Here is a 25,486-nt window from a genome sequence, read left to right as displayed (position 1 = left end):
GTGACACTCATCTTTTTCAGAGGCAGTGGTGTTCCAAGTCTTGCCTTTCTTTGTATTCTCACTTCTTGGCATAGTACTTGGCATAATGTAGGAGCTTAATAAAAGCTTGTTGGCTTGACTTGGCTTGACATAGAACAACACTGGTAAAATGTTAGTATTGCTTCCATAGGAGTTTGGGATCAGTATAAGACCTTTTCGGTTTCTCATAAGCCTGCCAAACCACAATTAGCTCGAGTCTCGCTCCACTGTCCATTGGTTCTCTGTCCTAGATATCCACATATTGGTCAAGTTCTGGTCCACTGGACATCTGTTTATATTTTAGTGTATACTTTCCTTCTGATTAAGAGCCTTGTATAAAGCACAGTGAATCAAACCAACACCTTGGACGGGGAGTTCAGTGTCAAAAGATGGCAGTTAGAATGTCCCAGGCTCCTCCAGCAGCATTCTGAATGCCCTCTCCCAACATTCACTGGAGTCAGGAAGTCAAGGTATGTATCTGTCACTTCTATTGTATGACCAATGGTAAGTGGCATGACCTCCCACAGCCCCAACTTCCTTATCTGTAAAATGGGAGCAAAATTAGCTAGAGTACCTAACTACTACTAAGTGTTATGTTACAGCTCCGAGGTGATAATGGGTATGTAAGGTGTTAAAAATCAAATTCATTTCAGTGCCCAGTGCCAGCACATAGGAGGCACTTAATAAATGATCCTTGGATTGAATTAAATTGAGAATTGAACTCATTCTACTTTTCTCATATTGTACTGGGTAGGAGGTTGAATTTAATGACAGCTAAGGTCACTTCTAAAATTAATATTCATAATTGCAAACAAGTTGTCTCTCCATTTAGAAAGATGAGAGTCTGGAAGCTTCTACTTTCCAGACAATACCAAAGATAAAGAGGCCTTCAGCCAGCATTCATTACATGACGCATAGGTTCCCAAAGTGGGCAATACCTTCCCCTGGGGGGGCACACTGGGACGATCCAGTTAGGCTGATAGTAGCCTCAAATACAATTAGGGGTCACTGAATAAAAATAAGCAGGTGGTGGAAGCATAAGGAAAGAAGAGAAGAAAAGAAATTTTGAAAAACTGTTTGTACATGTTTCATCTGTTGTGCAACAGAATTGAAGTCATAGTGATTACATTATTTTCCAAATGAACATACAAAATGCAAGTCATAACCATTCAGTGGTCAAGTCCACTGACAGGTCTTAACAAGCAAGTGTTGGTAGTCCGTATTGTTGGGGAGTTCAGCATGTATGGGCAGAAATATGTGCACGTAATGACTTGTTCACAATACAGTACTACACAGTTACATGATGTAATATTGCATCATCAAAATTTCAATGCAGGAAAAAACCACACATTTACAATAAATTATTAAATTTAAGATGCATCATTTTTTTCAAAAAAAATATGTTATATTTTTTTAAATGATACAAATTTCAAAAAAAAAAGTTAAAGAAAGTAGACTTGGAGGTGAGAAGGGGGCACTGAGTAATTTTTTTTAAGGGAGCAATAGGCCAAATAAGTTTGGGAACCTCTGACTGATCCATAGCTAGATGGGAAAACTGAGGCCCAGAGAGAAGAAGGGATTTATCCAATCTTCTACAAGTAGTAAGCTTCAAGACTGGGATGTGGACTTAGGTCCTCAGACTCTGGTGGACAGAGATACCTCCATGCTCTAAGACAGAATGATTCAAATACTGCAGAACTGGATATATGATTTTTGGGAAGATGGAAGATAAAAATAAACATGGAGATAAGGAAGTTTACTTGAAATAATCCAGGAAAATAGATCTAGGAGTATCTGACAAGTGACCCTCTAGAGAACACAGGATTTGTAGCCATCTTTGCCTGTGATTCTTTGCTTGAACACTTCTAGGGATGGGGAACTTGATGATGATGATAGCTAACATTTGTATAGTACTTATTACGAGCCAAATGCAGTGCTAAGCATTTTATAATTGTTAACTCATTGCTGGTAAGTTGTGTTAGCTTAAACAATATTATATTGAGTTCAAATTTACTTTCTTTTAATTTGAACAATTGGATGATTCAATAGATATTTGCTGAACATGCACTATGTGCAAATCACTGTTCTGAGCTTACATTCTATGTGGGAGCATGGCAGGGGAGGGCAGCACGGGGTAGAGAAGTACCTATACAGAGGTAAGTATAATACAGAAGGGGGAGAGATAGGGACAAAAGAAAGAACCATAAAAATAACTTGAGAAAATTTGAGCTAAGGGAATGAAGGAAGTTTATTCAGAACAGAAAAAGATTGAGCCAATCCTTGAAGGAAGATGAGGATTCTGAAAGGGGAGGAGGAGAAGGGAGTACACTCCAGGTACACAAGTATGGGGTAGTAGCTTGTGCAAATACATGGAGGTGGGGAATAGCATATTCAGTTCAAGAAATTGGTAGTAGCTCAGTTTCAATGGGATCCTGAAGTTGAGAAGGGGAACAAGGTAAATGAGGCTGTGGGAGGTGAGGGAAGGAGGGAGAAAATTCAGAACTCAAGTTGTTTTTCAAATAAATGTTGAAAATTGTCTTTACATGAAATTATGAAAAATATTCTTTTCATTAATTTATTTTAAACTTAAATACACAATAAGAAGAGAAAAAACATATTATAAACTTAAATACTAAAACTTAACTACAAAATAAGAAAAGAAAAAAGTATTGCCAAGTACACAGCAGAACATAAAAAGAGATCCAAAATATACAGCAACAAATTTCCATTTCAAGAAAGTTTATATAATAAATACTATACATTGTGTTCAGAGCTGTGTATCTTTGCTTCCTTGTAAGTTTTTTTTGTTCTTTGCTATGAATTTTTTACTTTTTCCCCCCCTTACTTCCCTACCTCCCCCAAGAAAGATACAATTAAGAACAGATGCACACACACACACACACACGCACACACATGCATATATACATATATACACATATACATACATATGCATATATATGGGAAAATTTTATTTAAAAAAAAGAAATGAGACTAAAAACGAGTAGGAGCAGACAGTAAATGGCTTTAAATGCTAGATTAAGGAGTCTGCCTTTTATTCTGGATGGCACAGAGATTCATTGAAGGTTTTTGAGCAGTGACATGGTCAGATCTTAGAAAGATTATTTTAGCAACTTGGAGCACTAATAAAGCAAGCTAGAAATATTCTGATGAGGAGAGAGGGGAGATCCAGCCATCACCAATTTAGAAGCTGAAAAGAAGGAAGACAAGATCTTTTTGATCCCAAACTAGTCTAAGGCCCCGGAGCTAAAAAATAGCTTTCCCATCCCTACCCCCCCAAAAATGTTTATAACTTGAAGTATATTCAAGGGCAGCTAAGTAGAGAAGTGAATACAGTACCAGGCCTGGAATCAGGAAGACCCGAGTTCAAATCCAGCCTCAGATGCTTACTAGCTCTGTGACCCTAGGCAACTCACTTAACCCTGTTTGCCTCAGTTTTCTTATTTGTAAAAGGAGTTGGAGAAGAAAATGGCAAACCACCCCAATATCTTTACCAACAAATCCCAAAATGGGTCATGAAGAGTTGGATACACCTGAAAAACAACTGAACAGCAACAAATAAAGATTCAAGGTAAAAAGAGAGTTGCATTCTACTCTCATCTAGAAAGAAAACCAACAGTAAATGAAGACGCGATCAACTCTAGCCAGCGCATAGTGAGAAGGGTGCCAAATGGTGCCTAGGTGTTCATTTTCTTTAAGATATTATCTTTGAGAACGACCTACGTTATTCTTTAAGATTTAAATTTAGCTATTTTGATAAGGAGTTGCTTTTTTAAACAAAGTAATTGAGTAGGAAAGTATGCTAATACCTGTCTCAAGTAATTATGCCTATGCAAAGTCTGGATGTTCAGACCATGAGATCACTTCCAAAATATCATTGTTCACCTTGCAGAGACTAAACTCTTATAGGCAAAGTACAAAGCAGCCTCCTGAGCACCCTTTCTTACTCCACCATGAAGTGACAGTAAACACAGCCAACTTGGCCTCTAACTCCAGTGGACGTAACCTGACTCTGAAAAGGCAAAGGTGAAGATGCCTGCCAAGCATGTCTCAGCAAAGACTGGGAGGTGCTTACCTGGGTCCAAGTGTGTGAAAGATCCAACTACAAAATCCAGTGTGGAGACAGCCAGCAAGAGAAGCAGCAGCAGCTGAAGGCGAACTATCCACTTAACTCCAGCCAGGTTAATGCCCAGCAAACCCAAAAGTACTGCAAGTGAAATACTTCTCACTGCCCAGATATTTCTGAGACCCAATAAATCGGAGATTGATTCTGCAAAGCCGGTAACGTACATGGCCCCTGCAACACACTGAAGAATGAGATGAGGTTAGCAGCAAGTAAAGTAGAGAAAGCAATATTCAACTCAATTCAACAAGCATTCATTATGAACCTTCTGTGTGTAGTGAGGTATTGATTGCTTTGGGGAGGGGGAAGGGTACAAAGTTCAGAAAAGTGAATTTCTGTTCTCAAGAAAGTTGTTGGTTGATACAGTGGAGAAAGGGGTGGATTTGGAGTCAGGAAGACCAGAATTTGAATCTTATCTTAGATGAAAAAAAAAGGGGGAAAAGAATCCATTTATACAAAAATATTTATATCAGCTCTTTTTGAGGTGGCAAAGAACAGGAAACTAAGGGTGTGCCCACCAATTGGGAAATGGCTAAACAAATGCATGTGACAAATAATGTATATAACCAAAAATATATATCACAAATGTGGGTGTATATATGTGTAAGTGTATATAAGTGTAATGGAATAATATTGTACTGTAAGAAATGATGAAAGGGATGGTTTCAGGGAAACTTAGGAAAATTCATATGAACTGATACAGAGGAGTGAGAAGAACCAGGAGAACAAGTGGTATTATAATAACAATATTATTAAAAAATGAACAATTCTGGAAGACTTGAAAACTCTGATCAGTAACATGATTAATAATGATTCCAAAAGATCCATAGTGAAGCATGCTACTCACCTCCTATCAGAGAGGTGATGGACCAAATATACAGAATGTGACACACATTCTTGGATATAAGCCAAATGAAAATTTGTTTTTCCTGACTATGTATATTTGCAAGGGCTTTTGTTTCTGTTTTTCCAGAGGGCTTAGTTTTGGAGAGGAGAGGGGAGGGAGGGAGAGAGAGAGAGAGAGAGAGAGAGAGAGAGAGAGAATAATTGCTTGCTAATTGAAAAAATAAAACGTATTTTCAGAAAACAAATCCAATTTCAGAGACTTAATAGCTATGTGACCCTAGAAAATTCACTCAACCTCTCAGCCTCAGTTTCCCCTTTGGTAAAATGGGGACAATAACAATAACATCTACCCAAGAGGATGGCTGTGAAGGTTAAGTGAAATCGCATATTTAAAAGCACTTTGTAAGCCTTAAAAACTCTACACAAATATTAGCTACTATATTGTTAGTGGAGGATGTGATACATAAGCAACCGTTACACAAGGTAACACTAAATATATTAGAAATGTGAGTAATGTGCTATGTGAGGACGTCTGAGTAAAATTCGTTATCCATGGGGGTTGGAGGCAGCAGGGAACCAGGAAAGGTTTTGTTGTTGTTCAATTATTTCAATCACATCTAACTCTTCATTATCCCATTTGGGGTTTTCTTGGTAAAGACTGGAGTGGTTTGCCATTTTCTTCTGCAGATGAGGAAACTGAGGATAACAGAGTGAAGTGACTTGCCCAGGGTTACACAGCTAGTAAGTGGTCTGAGGTAAGTTTTCCTGATTCCAGGTCTGGCTGTCTACCCACTGCACCAACTAGCTACCCCTAGAAAGACTTCCTAGAGTCTTATTCCACCTGAGCTTTAATGATGGGTAGAACTCTGAATCCAAAGGCATGAACACTGAGGAGTAACACTGAGCTCTAGACACTAGACATCTGACAATCCATTACTGTAGCATCTGTGCACGCACACACACACACACACACACACACACACACACACACACACCTTCAGCACCATAAATTTACACAAGTCCCTTCCCCTCCCACTTTCTGACTGACCGATTCGCTACTTATCTCCATCAGTGGGAAGAAAGTACATCTCCCATTAGCTAGCTGCTTTGACTCACTGTAGCTGAGAAGCAGGAAAGGAAATCAGCTAAAGAAAAGATGTTTGGCTTCTCAGGAGTGTGCTGGAGGGATGTAGAACCAGCCCAAGAACATGTTGTTAAATTTTCAGTGTGCACTTCAGAAATTTGCAAGTGCTAGAAACCAGGGCTTGGTTTATTATTCTGTTGATTGCGTAGATGCAGGAAAGGGATAGAGAGTCAATAAAGTATATCAAATTTAAACGTGTGGCATGTGTTCATTTTCCCCCAGAGAAATAATTATTGAACATTTATCAGGACCCTTCTTTTTCTATGCACTTAGCGTCATAGATTTAGAACTGGAAGGAGCCTGAATGATCCATCCTGAAGTGAGACTATGGCTCTGGAGCTGAAAGAAACTTCAGTGTCCATCTAGCCTAATGTCCTCATTTTGCAGCTGAGGAAACTAAGGCCAAGGAATAAGAAGTAAATCATACAATGTCACACAGGACCAGGATTTCAACCCAGGACCTCTAACTCCAAGCACTCTTTTCACTGCCTCATGTGCCTGGTGCTGCCTTACATATTTCAGTAATATAGGCTCTTTTCTGCTCTCCTCCTACCCCGATCCCCAGCTGTAATTAATAAAGAATTGATGGAACAAAACCAACTTACAAGATCTCCAAATTACAGTAGAACATATAATGGAGTGGGGCAGCTAGGTGGCATTGTGGATAGAGTACAGAGTCTGGAGTCAGGAAGACCTGAGTCCAAATCTAGCATCAGATACTTAATAGCTGTGTGACTCTGGACAAGTCACTTCATCCTGTTTGCCTCAGTTTCCTCATTCATAAAATGAGTTGGAGAAGAAAAATGGAAAACTACTCCAGTATCTCTATCAAGAAAATCCCAAATGGGGTCATAAAGAGTTGGACATGTCTGAAATGACTGAACAACAAATGAGATACAAGTGTGTCATAATCAAATACTCCCCCTCCTTCCTACCATATAAGGTCCTTGAGTACAGGTACTTTATCATTAAAAAAACAAACATAATACCTTTACCCTGGCACTTCAAAGCAGGCACTTAATGTGTGTTGCAATTTTTATCTCAAGGACTTTCAGGAAAACGAAAGTAAAGGAAGACCTTGAAATATATGTGATTTAACTTTATGCAAGTATACCACTCTTTTAGGGGTTTATACACCCCAGTTTATCCACAACTATGAAAATAAAACCTCCACTTTTGTCAAAACCCAAAGAGGCAAAGATCTAAGAGCAGCTAGGTGGTGTTCTGGGCTTAGTGGATGCAGCACTGGACTTGGAGTCAGAAAGACCCTAGTTTGGGAATCCTGCCTCTAATACTTACTAGCTGTGTGACTCTGGGCCAGTCACTTAACTTTTCTGTGCCTCAGAGTCCTCATCTGTAAAATGGGGATAATAACAGAAAATGGAGATAATAATACCTCTCAGGGTTGCTATAGGATCAAATGAGTGCTTCTCAAGCCTTAAAATGTTATATCAATGCTAGCTATTATTAATTCATTTATTAGTACTGTTTTTTATTGGAGGAGAAAAAATGTACCCAAGAAAATCAAATTGATTCTGATTCCATTTTTAATTGATTCTACTCTCTATCACCCCCAATATGTTGATTTTCTCAACCCCTGAGGATTCTTGGGGTGTGAGAGGGATGGTAGAAATATCACTGTAGTATCTTATTACAAAAAGGATTAAATATTTTTATTATTTTTATTTATAAATGTAATATATATGTTCTCTATTATTTTTATTATTTTTTAAGTTTTTCATAAAGCTTGAAACCATAAGCATTCTTGAAACCCATTCTACCTCTTCCTGTGCCTTTGCTCACGCCACCCCCTATTCCAGAAATAGATTTCCACCTCAATCTCTACCTGTTGAAGGTTCTTCCTTCAAGGCCTAACTCAGTGGCTACATCTTAACAGCTTTCCATGACCAATGCATTGTCTCTTCTCCAAGCCATAAGTGATCTCTCCCTTCCCCAATCTCTCACAGCATGTCGCTCCAACCTTATCTTTGCACTTTTTTTAAAATGTTACCTAGAACCACAGTTATTTTTGTATAGGTTTTGTCCCCTCTCCCAGCCCTGGACTATTAGACTATAAACTCCCTGCGAGTACATTTTCTATGGCATTTTTCTTTGAGGGATCCCTTACCACTGAGCACATGTAGTACATAGTAATTTCATGAACTGTACTGAATCTTTCATTTGCAACAAAAAAAAAAAAAAGAAAGAAATTTATCTTCCTATTCTGTAAGATGAGGAATCAGAGTGGGGAGCAAATCACTGAACGTATTACCAAGTTACTATTTTATAGAGTAAAAATTTATCTGTTTTCCAAAAGTATCATCTACATCTTTTTCCATTATTACAGTTTTAAGCCCTGTTTAATTTTTGCAACTGCAGATACAACTTCAAGACAGCCACAGGCCCTATACATGCAGATCAACTCCCAGAGGGAAAACTTCAGGTTTGTATAGGTTTTTTTCCTGGACTGATGCCAAAGCACTTAAGAAACTCTTTGGATTCTGCATTTGGAAAATACTTTAAACACAGAGAGCTCCCAGCATGGGGAAATCATTTCCCAAGAATGGTGGATATAAATACCAGAGATAGGGAAGCTGCCAAATGATATCCTGACCCTGGCTCAGAAATTCTCTGGTCCTGAGTATTTTACACAGAAGAAATTTGTGACAAAGCTTCAAACGCATCTGGAAAAAGCAACTAAGGAAGGAAACAAGACTGCATGGAAGGCTGATCGGATCTCATCCCAGGCTAGAGCTGGCAGCTCATAGAAACAGTCACTGAGCTGCACACCTTGTAACACTGGCATATCTTTACTGGGTGGATAGTCATCAAGATCAAAGAAAGAAGAAAAGGACCCATATATACAAAAATATCTGTAGCAGCTTTTTTTAAAAAAAAGAAGTTAGATTTTTATTACTATTATTATCATAATTACTATTGTCACAGAAAATCATCCTCGACTTAGAAATATGGAAAGCTATGATTCAGTGGAAATAATACCTTTCTGGAATCAATTCCCCAAGTGTAGAAGGGACTTTCCCCCCCACTTAATAGTATTTTAATTTTTCTAATTACATGTAAAGATAGTTTTCAACATTCACTTTTATAAGATTTTGAGTTCTAAAGTTTTTTCTTCCTCCCTCTCCTCTCCCCTCCCCAAGAAGGCAAGCAATCTGACATAGGCTATACATGCACAATCATATTAAACATATTTCCACATTAGTCGTGTTGTGAAAGAAGAATCAGAACAAAAGGGAAAAACCACAAGAAAGAAAAAGAAAATAAAAGAAAATAGTCTGCTTTGATCTGTATTAGGACTCCATAGTTCTTTCTCTGGATGGGGATAGCATTTTCCTTCATGAGTCTTTCAGAACTGTCTTATATCATTGTATTGATGAGAAGAGAGAAGTCTATCCAAGTTGGTCATCACACAATGTTGCTGTTACTGTGTACGATATTCTGGTTCTGCTCATTTCACTCAGCATCAGTTCATGTAGGTTTTTCCAGGTTTTTCTGCAGTCTGCCGGCTCATCATTTCTTACAGAACAATAGTATTCCATTACGTTCATATACCACAACTTGCTCAGCCACTCTCTAATTGATGAGCATCCCCTCAGTTTCCAATTCTTTGCCACCACAAAAAGAGCTAGCAACTTTTTTGTTTTTTGGAGTGGCTGGAACTAGCAAATAACTGAGCCTGTCAACTGGGGAACAGGGGAATAAAATATGGAGTAAGAATACAATGGAATATTATTGCCCCTTAAGAATGATGAAAACAGAGAAAACTGGGAAGACTTGTATGAACTAATTCAGAGTGAAGTGAGTAAAACCAGCAAGACCATTGGTACAATAACAAAAACATTATAAAGACAAACAACTTTGAGAGCATTAAGAACTCCAATCAATGATCAATCATGATTCCAAAGGACCTGTGATGAAGCACTGTTATTTTTGTTTGTCCATTTTTTGAGAAAGAGATTATGGACTCAAAATAAAGAATGAGATATAATGAGGGAAATGGGACATAGTATTTTTTAAAAATTAATTTGTTTTTAGCTTTCAACAATTACTTCTATAAGTTTTAAATTTTCTCCCCCTCCTTCCCCAAGATGGCATGCAATCTTATATGTTCTACACATACATTCTTATTAAACACATTTTCACATTAGTCATGCTGCACAGAAGAATTAAAAAGAATGGGAGAAACCACGAGAAAAACCAAAACATAATAAAAAAGAAAATAGTCTTTCATTCTGTGTTCCAACTCTATAAGTTCTTTCTCTGGATGTGGATGGCATTTTACATCAAGAAGAGACAGAGCATTACTTAACTCGGTCAATGTGAATTGTTTTTCTATTTTACTGGAACATGTATATTTGTTGCTTTTTTTCTTTTAAATTGTGGGGTTCAGGAGGAAGAGAAAATAAATGTTTATTAATTGAAAAATTAAATTTTAAAAAGAAAATTTTTTTAACTTTATTCTTATTATGCATATAGAAACATTTTCACTTCCATAAGCACCACTATCTCTCAATTTTTTGGTTGTTTGGATTTTTTTCCTCTCCCATGGGGGTATTTTTGGTGTGTAGTTTCCTCTCTCTGCCCTTGGGACCCTCTATACCGTAGAGGGGACTCTACTGAACTGGGATGATCCACTAAGGATTGAAACCAGCCCTGGCCTCCTGCCAATGATGCTTATTTTGAGGGGTTGGTCTGTTTCCTTCTCTGGGAAGGGAATGGAAAAATGATGATTTTCTATGCCCATCTCACAGTCTGTTTAGTTGTGGAACAGCTGTGAAATATAAAATCACTCCACAAATCCTCAGTCTGGCAATAAAACAGTCTTCATGATTACTGCCATCTCAAACACACTATACCCAAAAGATCTTTCTCTGGAAAAAGTAAATGCTCTTAAAACAGAGCAACTCTCTCCCTCTCTCTCTCCCTCTTCCTCCTTCCCTCCCTCCCTCCTTCTCTCTCTCTGTCTCTGTCTCTCTCTGTCTGTCTCTCTCTCTCTCTCTCTCTCTCTCTCTCACACACACACACACACACACACACACACACCCAGACACACACACCCAGAGACACACACACACACGACTACCCCTTTAAAGTTCACTCCTAATGCAATGAGGATTCGATGTATTTACACTGAAATGTTGACTTTAAACAAACAAAAATAAAAAAGTCTGGCTTAGAAGGCAGTCATGCCCTCTTACTCTGGTCTTTAAATTGTTTTCTCAACCCTACTTCCCCACACACTGTCATAAAGATTTTTTCACTTGAAAGAATGCTCCCAGGATGCTGGCTACTCCTTCGTGGCCACATTTTGTCTCTTTAGAGTCCAGGCAATGTCTTTGTGTTGCAGCTAAATATGACTCAGTACTTCCCATTCATTTGCCTGCCATCCGAAAACCTTCCTTCCATCTTGGTAGCCTTCTGGTTTAGAATTCTCTCCTTCTGGGACATCGGTTCATATCAAAGAGCCAATTAACACTCTCTTCAAGTTGTAAAATGACCCCAAAAGGCCAAGCTTTGGGCTTTCCCAGTTGAAACTCAAGAAGCTGCTCCCTATCATTCTTTACAAAAAAGGATGTGGGAACACTACAGTGTGCCCTTGAAATAAGCGAAATCAAGAGAATGTTGTATAGAATTACAGCAATAGTGTTTTAAGAAGTATTTTAAGTGACTAAGTCATTTTGACTATTATAAATACCCAAATGAACTATAAAGGACATATGAAGAAAGATGCTATCAGCATCCAAAGAAAGAAATGATAAATACAGGTATACATAGGATTGTTCTATACACATAACACACACACACACACACACACACACACACACACACACACACTTGTGTCTAGTGGCAGTCATCTCTAGGGCAGAGGAAGAAGACAAAAAGAAAAAAAAAGAAAGTTACATGATAATTTTATTATATATTTAAAGGAATAGCAAATTGTGCATAATAGATTTGCAGTTTTGTGTACAATCATCTTCTCTTCTATTTTACTATGTTAGGGAAATGCTTGCTCTATTTCTTAAGTTCATAATAAAATAAATAATTTTTTTTAAAAAGAAAATTACATGTTAGGGGAAAAAATGGCTACAGAGTAGGTACGCATTGATTGAGGAACAGGCAAGCAAACTGTAGGAAATTAATGGATTAGGGTACTATTACACCATAAGAAATGATAAACCTATGAATCAGAGTATAGGAAGAATCATCTATACTGATGCAAAATGAAGAAAGCAAGCCAGGAAAATAATATACACAATAACTGTAATGATATAAATTAATACCAAGACAAAACAACATTGCATAATTGCAATGACCAATAAGAAAAAAAAATACCTCCCTTCTTTCCTTGGAAGGATGAGAGACTATGGATGGGAGATGTTGCACATCTATAACCAAATGGGATTGTTACATCACTTAGTTTTGCTAAAATGACTCTGTCTCCATTCATACAGCCCAACTCACATTACACCTGGATTACTTCTAGAACCTGCTGATCTGTCCCCCTCCAGTGCCTTTCCCACTCCAAGTCATCCTCCACTCAGTCACCAAATTGAGCTTCCTAAACCATGCGTCTGTCAATGTTACTCACCTCATCAGTAAGCTCAATGACTCACTATCATCTCTCAGATCAAACGGAACAGGGGTGGGGAGCTTGCAGTTTTGAGGCTACATGTGGCCTTCTAGGTCCTTGAGTGCAGTCTTTAGACTGAGTCCAAGTTTTGCACAAAAAAATACTTTTATTAAAAGGATTTGTTCTGTGAAGTTTGGAGTCAGTCAAAGGGCCAAAACTGAGGACCTAGAGGGCCACATGTAGGCAGTAGGTTTCCCACCCCTGAAATAGAAAATTCTCTAAGTGGAATACCATGCCCTTCATAACCTCCTGACCTTTCCAGTTTTCCCACACCATACTCTACTTACTCTGTAATCCAGTAACACTAGCCTCTTGGCTGTTCATTGCACAAAACACTCCATTCCCCCAATTCTAGGGTCTTTCATTGACTGTCCCCCATGCATAAAATTTCCTCAATCCTTGCCCCTTGCCTTGACTGGTTAAGTCCCAGCTAAAATCCTACCATTTTCTTGATCTCCCTTAATGCTTGGAGCTTCCCTCTGGGATTATCTCCAATTTATCCTGCACATAGCTTGTTTGTACATAGTTCCTTGCATATTGTCTCTCCCATTAGACTGTGAGAGAACAGGGAATGTCTCAAGCCTTTCTTTGTATTCCCAGGGCTTGGCACAGTGCCTGGTACACAGTGGGAGCATAATAAATGGGAATTGACTTATTGACTTTGTTACAAGGAAAAGGTCACTAGGGGAGTAAGGGAAGATGTGTAGACATATCTGGAGATGAAGATGTTAAAAACAAATGTCAATAAAACTTAAAAAAAAAATTAGTTGCTAGGCTAGATGACATTACAGGGGGCTGGTAGAACCAAGGAAGATGATCAGTATTGTAACTGGGCATTCAACTAAACAAGGTTATATATTGGTATTTCAGCACTGGGTGAGGACTAGATTTAATGACACATAAAGGTGGATGGGGCAATATTACACAATTATATTTTGTGATTTTGGTATGGTTTTTTGCCAGACCTGTGACTTTCTCAGTATAGGGAGCTCACCCTCTCTTACCCACTCTGTGCCCCCTTCCCAACTTTTTCTACCAGTGTAGCTCAGTGCCTTCTCTGAAATTTATAGTCTTAAAGTTGCCACTGATTCACCCAGGGTCACACAGTTAGGCAACATGTACACCTAGCTAGGTCTTCTTGACTCTTAGGCCAGGTTACCACCAACAGTTTTACAAAAACATATATATGTATATACACATATGTACATGTGTGTGTTTGGGTCTATACACATATATATACATATATACACATTATATATATGTTCTCTCTCTCTCTATATATATATATATGTTATTAGATATAAATACATAAAACAGAAATAGTCATAAGATCACAAGCCCATAGACTTAGAGTTGGAAGGGACCTAAGAAGTGATATAATCCAAACTGATCATTTTAAAAATGAAGAAATAACTCCAAACTCATCTGTACAAAAATATTTACAGCAGTTCCTTTGTGGTGACAAAGAATTGGAAACTAAGGGAGGTTCTCATCACCTGAAGAACGGCTAAACAAGTTGTGGTAAATGAAGGTGATGGAATACGACTGTGCTGTAAGAAATGAAGGGGATAGTTTCAGAGAACCGATGCAAAGTAAAATGAGAAGAGCCAGGAGAACAATTTATACAATGACAACAGTATTATAAAGACATATAATTTTGAAACTCTTAAGTACTCCGATCAACACAATGGCAACAATTCCAAAGGACTCATGATGAAATAGGCAATCTACCTCCAGATAATGATAGAGTACAGACTGAAACATACTCACTTTCTTTCCTTTTTTTTTTTTCATATGGCTAATGTGGGAATTTGTTTTGTTTGACTATACATATTTGTAATGGTTTTGTTTTTCTTGCCTTCTCAAGAAAAGAAGGAAAGGAGAGAATTCTAAAGTGAAAATTAAATTAAATTTTTAAAAATGTGTCCAAAAAAGTGAAATGACTTTAGAAGTTCACTGAGGTATTAGTGGTAGAGCTAGAATTCAAAGCTAGGACCTCTGACTTGAAGACTAGCTCTTTTTTCCATTGTACAATGTACTTTACAAGTGACCCTCCCATATCCAGACCAAGTCAAGTCAAAACAGAGCATGTGCTAGACACCTGCCATGTATCCAGGACTATGCTGTATATGTGTCCCCAAGACCCTGGCAACATTGCCCTAAGAACCCTGTGTTATCCACCTGTTGTAAAAGGAACCCAGGGGGCAGAGCCAAGATGGCAGAGTAGAAAGACACACATACTTTAGCTCTTCCCCTATAGCCCATAAAATACCTGTAAAAAATAACTCTCAACAAATTCTAGAGCAGCAGAAGCCACAGAATGACAGAGTGAAAGAAATTTCCAGCCTGGAAGGCTGATAGGAAGGCTCTATCTCATGGAGTGTGGAGTGGAGCATAGCCCACCCTTGGTCAGGCTTCACTGGGAGGAGCAGGGCCAGAGCAGGCCTCAGGGGCAGAATCCCCAGCAGCAGCAGTTCTCAGATCCCTCAGCCCACAGGTGCCAAAGGCAGCTTCAAAGATCAGTGAGAAAGCTTTTTTACCTCAGTAACACGGAAGCAGGGTCCTCTCCTAGCCCAGGCCCCAGGTTCTGATGGTGGCAGCAGTGGTTATGGCAGAAGAAGCTGTAGCAGCAGCAGCATCCACTTATGGAGCCCTCAGCCAAAAGCCTCTGGGGAAATTTAGCCACTGATCTGGGTCTCAGCCCTGAGTGTCAGCCCTGACCTCCACCTAAAGCCCCTGGGGGAATTGAGCAGCTGATCTGAATCTTGGGCACCAGCCCAGTAGGAGAGTAAACTCCTCTCCCTTGATTGTGTCACCTTGGAAGAACTGAGAACTTTCAGGTCCCCAGAGTATACCCTCCTCTTGAAAAAGGACTCAAAAGTCAAATAACTAGTCGGGAAAATGCCCAATAAAGGGGAAAAAAATAAGACTACAGAAGGTTTCTTTCATGGTGAACAGGTATTTTCTTCCATACCTTTGGATGAGACAGAACAATGCTTACCATCAGAGGCCTCCAAAATAAATATGCAATGGTCTCAGACCATAGAAGACCTCAAAAAAGGATTCTGAAAATCAAGTAAGAGTGGTAGAGGAAAAATTGGGAAGAGAAATGAGAGCAATGTAAGAAAATCATGAAAAGCAAGTCAACAGCTTGCTAAAGGAGACCCTAAAAAATGCTGAAGAAAATAACACTTTAAAAATAGGCTAATTCAATTGGCAAAAGAGGTCCAAAAAGCCAATGAGGACAAGAATGCTTTAAAAAGCAGAATTAGCCAAATGGAAAAGGAGGTTCAAAAGCTCACTGAAGAAAATAGTTCTTTAAAAATTAGAATGGAGCAGATGGAAGCTAATGACTTTATGAGAAACCAAGAAATTATAAAACAAAACCAAAAGAATGAAAAAATAGAAGATAATGTGAAATATCTCATTGTTAAAACAACTGACCTGGTAAACAGATCCAGGAGAGACAATTTAAAAATTATGATACTACCTGAAAGCCATGATCAAAAAAAGAGCTAGACATCATCTTTTATGAAATTATCAAAGAAAACTGCCCTGATATTCTAGAATCAGAGGGCAAAATAAATATTAAAAGAATATACCAATCACCTCCTGAAAGAGACACAAAAAGAGAAACTCCTAGGAATATTGGAGCCAAATTCCAGAGTTACCAGGTCAAGAAGAAAATATTGCAAGCAGCTAGAAAGAAACAAATCAAGTATTGTGGAAATATAATCAGGATAACACAAGATCTAGCAGCTTCTACATTAAGGGATCAAAGGGCTTGAAACATAATATTGCAGAAGTCAAAGGAACTAGGATTAAAACCAAGAATCACCTACCCAGCAAAACTGAGTATAATACTTCAGGGGAAAAAAATAGTCATTCAATGAAATAGAGGACTTTCAAGAATTCTTGATGAAAAGACCAGAACTGAATAGAAAATCTGACTTTCAAACACAAGAATCAAGAGAAGCATGAAAAGATAAACAGGAAAGAGAAATCATAAGGAATTTTCAAAAGTTGAACTGTTTACATTCCTACATGGAAAGATAATATTTGTAACTCCTGAGACATTTCTCAATATTTGGGTAGTTAGAGGGATTATACACACACACACACACACACACACACACACACACACACACACATAGACAGAAAGCACAGAGTGAGGTGAATAGGAAGGGATGATATCTAAAAAATATAAAATTAAGGGGTGAGAGAGGAATATACTGGGAGGAGAAAGGGAGAAATGGAATGGGGCAAATTATCTCTCAAAAAAGAGGCAAGAAAAAGTTTTTTCAATGGAGGAGAAAAGGAGACGTGTGAGAGGGAAAAAGTGAAGTTTATTCTCTTCACATTTGGCTTAAGGAGGGAATAACATGCTCACTCAATTGGATATGAAAATCTATCTTACACTACAGGAAAGTAGGGGAGAAGGAGACAAGTGGGGAGGGGGAGATGATAGAAGGGAGTAATTAGAAGTAAACACTTTTGGGGAGGGACAAGGTCAAAAGAGAGAATAGAATAAATAGGGGGCAGGATGGGATGGAGGGAATGACTATTATAGAAGTCTTGCAAAACTATACATGAATAGCCTATGTTGGATTGCTGGCCTTCTCAATGGGGATGGTTGGGGAGGGAGAGTTGAGAGATAAGTTGGAACTCAAAAGTTTTAGGAATGAATGTTGTTTTCACATGCAACTGGGAAATAAGAAATACAGGTAATGGGGTATAGAAATCAATCTTGCCCTACAAAGAAAGAGAGAAGATAAGGGGATAAGGGAAGGGAGGGGTGTGATAGAAGGGAGGGCATATTGAGGGAAGGGGTAGTCAGAATGCAAGGCATTATAGGGTGGGGGAAGGAGAGAGATGGGGAGAAAATTTAGAACTCTGTGGAAATGAATCTTGAAAACTAAAAATAAATATATAAACATAAAAAAATAAAATGAAAAGAACCCGCCTGCTGAGTCCAAGAAAACCAGGACAACAGATGCTCACCTGACCAAAAACATACAGCAGACCAAAAGTGCCTCCAAGTTTCATACCAAGGACAGAAGAGATCATGGAGTAGACACCCCCACTCCCAATGCTGCAGCGCTCTGCAACACCGATGCCAGACAGGACGGTCACCAGGGCAACGAGGATGACAAAGGAGACCAAGACCATACCCATGAGCACCCCGGTGTTCCCCTACAATGGAGCAACAAGAAGAGAATTAGGAATGACAAGACTAGAGCTGGCCATTCACATCCCCTATGGATGCCATTCTACCAGGCATCATCTCTCTTTCCTACACAATGGTACAGACAGTGCAAGCCACATCTCAGACCCCCAGTGTTCCTCTGGGCAGTTCAGCAATGTAATAAATACTCTCCTCCCAACCCCTACCCCACCTCAAATAGCATCACACCCATGATAAACCGTTCCAGATTGCTGCTGGGCAGCGGAGACAACACTGGGCTGGGAGTTGAGACACGGGTTGGAATCCTGACTCCATTCCTTACTCTTTACAGGACCTTGGGATTCATTTCTCTAGAAGTGACTGGATGAGATGATTCACGAAAACCATGCCAACTTCAAATCAGGGGACTTGATTCTCCTCATTTATGGGCCAAAAGTGTTATGAAGAGCTCCAGGTCACAGAGTGAAAAGAGGACTAGAAGTTAGGAAAATGAGCTCTCCTGCTCTTGGTGGAACTGATTTGTCTCTTGGAAAGTGAAATCCCAGCATGAGAAGAATCTTTGGTAGGGACAGGGAAATGGGAGGCAGAGAGAGGAAAGGGCAGGAAATGTTGAGCTTAAGTTCCTAGGTTTCCTCAGACAACACACACACAAACACACACACACACACACACACACACACACACACACACAGGACCCTTTGTTCACTCCCTAGGCTCCAGTCTGGAGTCAGCTTTGCCCTCAGGGCTCCCTATCCTTCAGTCAAGAACCTGTGTGCTGTGGAAGGAGGGGAGGAGAAGAAGGGGGCAGGGTGAAGAGAGTGAGCGGGGAAAGGGAGAGAAATTTTAATGCAGATTCCTGGGTCCCTCAGAAGTTACTCACTAGATTACCCTTGACCCTCGTAACCTGGCTCACAAATCACCTCCTGGGGTTTCCCCTCCCTCATCAGTGACAACCCTCCCTCCCCCATACAGATTCCCTCTCAGCTTCTATATACATTCAATTCAAATGACTTCCTGCTGAGCTTCCTGCCCAGGTTCAAGGTTAGCAGGACAATAGGCTCAGCCGTTCCCCCCTCCCTACCATTACCCCTGCAGCATCTGCCTCTGCTTCCTTCCATTAGAGTAGACAATGGTTCACTAGTTTAAGATGCTTTATGATTTACAAAGCACTTGCTGGAAATCGTCTCATTTGACTTTCACAACTCTCTGAATGAGTCAGTGCAAATATTATTGCCCTCCTTTTACAGCTGAGGCAACTGAGGCTCAGGGAGGAATGCCCAGCTAGTCAGTGGCAGACAGGATCGCAACTCATCCTTTACTTTCAAGTCTCTTTCCACTACCCAACACCACACAGATTTATGGTGTTTCTAGAGCAATTGTGTCAAACTCAAATAGAATTGGGGGCCACTAAATTGTATATAAGGATCCCTGAAGACTACATAGGGGCAGCTAGGTAGTGCAATGGCTAGAGCACAGGGCCTAGAGTCAGGAAGACCTGAGTTCAAATTTGGTCTCAGATACTTACTAGCTGTGTGACCCTGGATATGTCACTTAATCCTGTTGCCTCCAGTTTCCTCATCTGTGAAATGAGTTTGAGAAGGAAATGACAAACCACTTGACTATCTTGGCCAAGAAAACCCCAAATGGGGTCAGGAAGAGTGGGACACAACTAATCAACAAAGCAGACTACATGTTGACTTAGAAAATCACATGTTAACATTATCTATGTTCAGTTCTCTTTTTATTTATTTTGTTAAATTTTCCCAAATGCATTTTTATCTGGGTTAGAATGCACTTGGGAGTGCTGAAGACCCTAAATGCTGCCTGTGAGCCTTGTGTTTAACACCCCTGGTGTAAAGAGAAGAGCACTGAATTGATTCAAATCCAAGAAGTGATTAATTCCTGTGCTACTGGTTTCACATGCTTGTTTCTTATTCAGTGTTGACAGAGTGTCTGTTTCTCTTTAATCTCTCTGCCCTATGAAGATTGTCTGAGATGGGTCCCATCTCGGGTCCCCTGAGAACAGGTCTCAGCTCCAGGTTATTGACCTTCTGCTGCACCAACATGGTGACATGTAGAAGTAGGCACAAGCAGAACCCAGGCTTTGGGACATCAGGGTGGGCAGCAATCAGGCCCAGAGAGGCTCCCAGACCTCACCCACAACTCACCACCAGCCAGCCAGTCCTGAGGAAAAGGACAACACCAAAGATATTGATCATGCAGGAGGTGAACACACCATCCCACGTCCCAAAAAGCACTGGCTCCCAAACGAACAGTTGGATCTTCCACCAGGGCTGAGGCTGGGCCAGGGAGTCCTGAAGAGCAAAGCAAATGTATGTTAATGCATTGCATCAGCAGGAGCAGCTGAGAAGGGTGGAAAAAAAGGAAAGGGGAGAAAGGGGAGGAAGAGGACTAAGACAAGGAGAATTAATCAATATGGTGGATAGAGCACCAGCCTGGGATTAAGGTAGACCTGAGTTCAAATCCAACCTCAGAAACTTACTAGCTGTGTCACCCTGGATAAGTCACTTATCCCAAGTCCTTTCCCCCAAAAAAAGAATTAATATGCATTTACGAAGTGCCTACTATCTACATGGGGCAGCTAGGTGACACCATGGATAGAGCACCAATCATGGAGTAAGGAAGAATTCTCTTCCTGAGTTCAAATCTAACCTTAGACACCTACCAGCTGTGTGACCCTAGGCACACTAGCTGGGTGACCCTGTTTGCCTCACTTTCCTCATCTGTAAAATGATCTGAAGAAGGAAATGGCAAACCATCCAGCATCTTTGCCAAAAAAAACCCCAAATGAGGTCAGAAGATGCAGACACTATGGAAAACAACTGAATAATAAACTAGGTACATGAAAAAATGAAAGAGCACTTAAGGGCCTACTATGTGCCAAGACATTGAGAATACAAATACAAAAATAGGTCAATCCTTGCCTCCATGGAGCAGTTCTAATAATATTAATTCTGATAAGGGGATATAGGAGAGGGGGATCACACAGGTCATAGTGTCAGCGCAGGTGTGAAGGTACTTAACGCCCCCCTGCCCAGGTGATAGTTTCCTGAAAGATGACTGGATGGGATGTGCAGCATGGTCTGGGGCCTGCAAGATCTATACAATGTGAACCAGGCTTTACCAAGGGCTAGGGACTGCAAAGACAAAAATGAAACACTCCCTGCTTTCAGGAGAAATAACACATACATATATTAAACATATGTCAAGAAAACACAAGATGCTAGCAGCTAGGTGGATCAGGGAAGGGCTCATGGAGAAGGCAAAGTTTGAAGGGAGCTAGGGATTCTAAGAGGTAGAGGTGAGGAAGGTGGGCAGTCCAGTGGCAGGACACAAAGAAACAAGATGGTATACATGAAGAATCCCAATTAGTTCAACGTGGCTGGACTGAAGAGTATGTAGAGGTGACTACTGTCTAATCTAGCCTGGGCTGGAGTCAGGATGAGAGGGGCTTCATTACAAACAGACAAGTTTGTATTTGATCGTAGAGGTCAACAAGGGCCCCTAGAATTTATTGAGTAGCAAGTTCACATGTTCAAGCTTGTCTTGTGGATGATGGCTTGAAGAAGGGAGAAACTTGAATAGTAAAAATTAACAAAGGAATTGAATAAAGGTTCTTGAGCAGTAACTCTACTCAAAACACCAAACTTGGGTGCTTAGGCGAACCTGGTACCTAATTGTTCTCAGTACTCTATCCAGGGCTACGTGGGTAAATGTTTACCAATCAGCCTTCCACAAAAAATATCATGGGAACACTTTCAAATTTAATCTGAATTATTATTTCTTCTCCATTTTCTTAAGTCTAGAGCAGGGGTGGGGAGCCTGCAGCCTTAAGGCCACATGTGGCCCTCTAGGTCCTCAAGAGCAGTCCTCTAACGAATCCAAACTTCATAGAACTAATCCCTTTGTTCTGTAAAAGTTGGACTCAGTCAAAAGGCTGCACCCAAGGGCCTAGGCCACATGTGACCTCAAGGCCCCAGGTTCCCCACTCCTGGTTTAGACAATCAACAAAACAAGAAATCAAGAACTGATTGGTAGTATTTGTCAATTTCTGATGCTTGAATGTTCACACTAAAAATTTAACGAAGTGAGGCAGTTCTGTGGCACAGTGGATAGAATACTGGCCCTGGAGTAAAGAGGATCTGAGTTAAAATCTAGCCTCAGACACTTAAAAGCTGTGTGACTGACCCTGGGCAAATTGCTTAACCCAAGCCACGCCCCTCCCTCCCAAAATAAGTAAACAATAAAAATTTAACAATTAGCTCTCAGAAGCCAGTTCAAGTTGACTCTAGAACAACCCTGACTTCACATAACACGAATAACTCATAACTCATGCTGTGTAATTCCTGTCCACATCTTTTCAATTCCTCCAAAGAGGCTCCATCTGAGATGATGGAACCATGTCTGGTTCTCCTATTTCCTGAATACCAGTATAGCTTTTTGTACTGGCCAAATGTTATCCTTCGATTCTCCCTACACAATATTAAAATACTAAGAACAGCTTAGAAATATTGAAAATGATCTTAAGGTAATTATGTTCTGGAGTTCATCCCTATAAAAGATCATTTAGGAAAGTAAAGGATAATTTGAAATGAGATCTTTTGGCCTTCTCATTTCCTACCTAATCGGATCAACGCTGTCTCCTTTTACTGTCAATATCATTTTAAAACCAATCTAGAATACTGTGTTCAGTTATTCTACAGCAGAATCTCACTATAGGGTTCTTTAAATCCTCTACAATCAATCACTGGAGAGGACCAGAATTAATTGTTTTTCCGAACTAAAAATACTAGTAAAGGTTAAGTTCTGAAATAATAAGCCCATAAGCCCCTTTATAGGGGAGCTGACAGCCACAGATGAGGACCCTTAAACTGTGACCCTTCAACTAAAGTTAAAGACTCAGGACTCTTAAAAAAATGAATCCTGGCTAGAAAAAAGGGGTGCTCTAGTAGAAATCACATTGGACCTCAGTTTTTCTTCCTTACTCTTAAATAATAAAATCATAGAGTGGATTAATCAAGGAAAGCAATGCCCAATTTAGTTTGTCTGCATTTGTTTGTACATAGATGTTTGCATGTCATCTCTCTCATTAAACCATGAGTTCCTTGGCAGGGACAATTTTTTGCCTTTCTTTGTATCTCCCACACTTAGTACAGAGCCTGGAATATAGTAGAAGTTAATAAATGCTTGTTGATTTGACTTGAGTTGACTTGTTTTGGCTTGACTAAGGCTTGATCCAAGCCAGGGACTGATAGACCATTCCCCTATCAGATCCTCATGGGTGTCAAGTTCTCATTTTTAACTCATTTTTCTTCTATTTTAATTTGGGCTCATTTGCACTAGTCAATTCTTCTTAAATCCCAGAGAAGAGTTTGGTTATCTTTTAATAGAAATGTGAGAGGCTCTAGCCCCATAGCACTGGGTCCACCCAGGTCAATATTCTGTCTGATGTGACACCAAGGGATTTGTTGGGAATGGTCATTGTCATGTGAGAAATGACTTATTTGGACCCCTACTCTATTCCAATCAGTATTAACCAGTTTGATATGATTCCACAGGGGTAGAGACTATAAGTTCTATATATTAGATCCCAGAGCTGTGAGCTACAGATTGTAAGTTCACTTGCTTAATCATAGGAAGGTAACTAGAGGCCCTCCACCCTTGTTTTTCCTTCTCATGGTGACCACGCCCAGTGTGGCCCAGGTGACTCAATTACATGGAAGTCCCTCAACTTATTTTTGTACCTCCGGACCACTGTCTCTTGTCCAATATGAGCAGGTATCCATCTTATAATCACTTAATCAGTGGAGATGCCCCATATTTTGCCCAACCTAAGACCCTTTTGCTATCATACCACTTCTAACTAATGCATCCTTTTTGACCCTCAAAGCAAGGTCTATCAATCAATGCAATTCTATATTTTGTAAAGCCCCTTTAGAATGTTCGAGTATCAAATCTGATATCAATCCTTATAAAAATAAGGCCCTGGAAAAAGGGGGTCATCTCAGATAATGAAGAAGATCTGAGGTCCACTTCATTAGAGGACCTTTTAATAAAGTGCCAATGGCTCAGAGCTCTGCCTCAGTGGGTTTTTTGTTTTTGTGTTTTTTCAGATTGGCAATTATAATCCCCACAGGTATCTTCAATCTCAAAATTTTCAGGGGGTACCCCAAATCATTCCTCAATTTCTCTACTAGCTTATTACGTGGATCTATTTCTACTTACTCAACCTAAAGTAGTACATTCTTTTATTTGACCTAAATTTACCTCTTTCAAACTTCAGTTCAGTTTTAACTGACATTGACATAGTCACACACACATATATATAAAATATACACATATATGTATACATGTACATACGGTTTTTTGTGTGTATACATGCATGTGTATATGTGTGTTTAAGCAGTCATTTTTCCAAATGAAAGGATCTTAACTTTTTATAGACTGTCATTTTCATCTCCCAAAAGTTTTAGTGTGGTTTTAAGCTTTAATAACTTGAGAAGTATAAATGCTACAAACTTACAAAAATTCATTTGAAAGTTTAATTATGTATATTTATTTTATTACACTTTACACTTATTACCTATTTCAGTTTTGTGAATTTTGAATAATAAATTTTAAATTTGATTTTAACAAAACAAAACACCTTGTCATTATGTATTATGTATGTATTACCATTTCTGGATGACACTTTCTCAGATTGCTTGGTTCCTTTTGCCACCTCAGTCACCTGATCTATCACCAATAGACTTTTTCTTATGGGATCACATAAAAAAGTTAATGTATACATCCAAACCTTATTCTTTGGATGATCTTAAGGCAAGAGTTATAAATGCAATTTGGTCATTGAGTAGCAGCTGATAAAAGTTTTTACTTAAGTTCAAAAATTTACTAGAATGATGTATAGCATAAGGCAGGGTTTATATTGAATTTTAATAAGAAACATATCATTATTTTTAAATCTTAAATGATTAACCTTTCAAATTTTTTTCTAAGTTTGTAGAATTTATACTCCTGAAGTTATTAAAGCAAAGTAATAAAATAAGATTTTTAGAAAAGCTTATGGAATCATTAATTTTAGAGTTGGAAGGAAGATTTGGAGACCACCTTTCAAATGTTTTTCTCCAAGTTTGTAGAATTTATACTCCTGAAGTTATTAAAGCAAAGTAATAAAATAAGACTTTTAGAAAAGCTTATAGAATCATTAATTTTAGAGTTGGAAGGAAGATTTGGAGAACATCTGGTCAACCTTCCTTCTCACTTTACAAATGAGGAAACTGGTGCCCAAACAAGGGAAATGATTTTCTGAAGGTTATCAAGGTAATAAAGTAGCAGAGACAAAATTTCAGTCCTGGGCTCTTCCACTACAAAACCAGTGCCCCTCTCTTTACAGACCAGAGCTCAAAAGCATTTCATGGAAGTTTGGAAAAAAGTAAATTTAAGCCATATTAAAGTGCTTAACATAGTGGTACACAAACT

At 39.2% G+C, this 25,486-nt stretch overlaps 1 protein-coding gene across 2 annotated transcripts in view; it reads right to left on the bottom strand.

Moving 5' to 3' along the window:
- SLC12A8 (solute carrier family 12 member 8) overlaps positions 1–25,486 on the bottom strand; it is a 188,467-nt gene that overhangs the window by 127,874 nt on the left and 35,107 nt on the right. For both annotated transcript variants that reach the window (XM_072613747.1, XM_072613748.1), the window contains exons 3-5: positions 20,155–20,301; positions 17,803–17,994; positions 4,112–4,343 (exon numbers count right to left, since the gene is read on the bottom strand). In XM_072613747.1, the coding sequence (XP_072469848.1) occupies positions 4,112–4,343; positions 17,803–17,994; positions 20,155–20,301 (571 nt within the window). The remainder of the gene's footprint in view (positions 1–4,111; positions 4,344–17,802; positions 17,995–20,154; positions 20,302–25,486) is intronic.

The sequence above is a fragment of the Notamacropus eugenii genome, chromosome 5 (genome assembly GCF_028372415.1).
Source record: "Notamacropus eugenii isolate mMacEug1 chromosome 5, mMacEug1.pri_v2, whole genome shotgun sequence".
In the NCBI taxonomy this organism is placed as follows: domain Eukaryota; kingdom Metazoa; phylum Chordata; class Mammalia; order Diprotodontia; family Macropodidae; genus Notamacropus; species Notamacropus eugenii.
The sequence above is the reverse complement of the archived record's forward strand: the minus strand, read 5'-3'. Positions and strand labels throughout refer to the sequence as shown.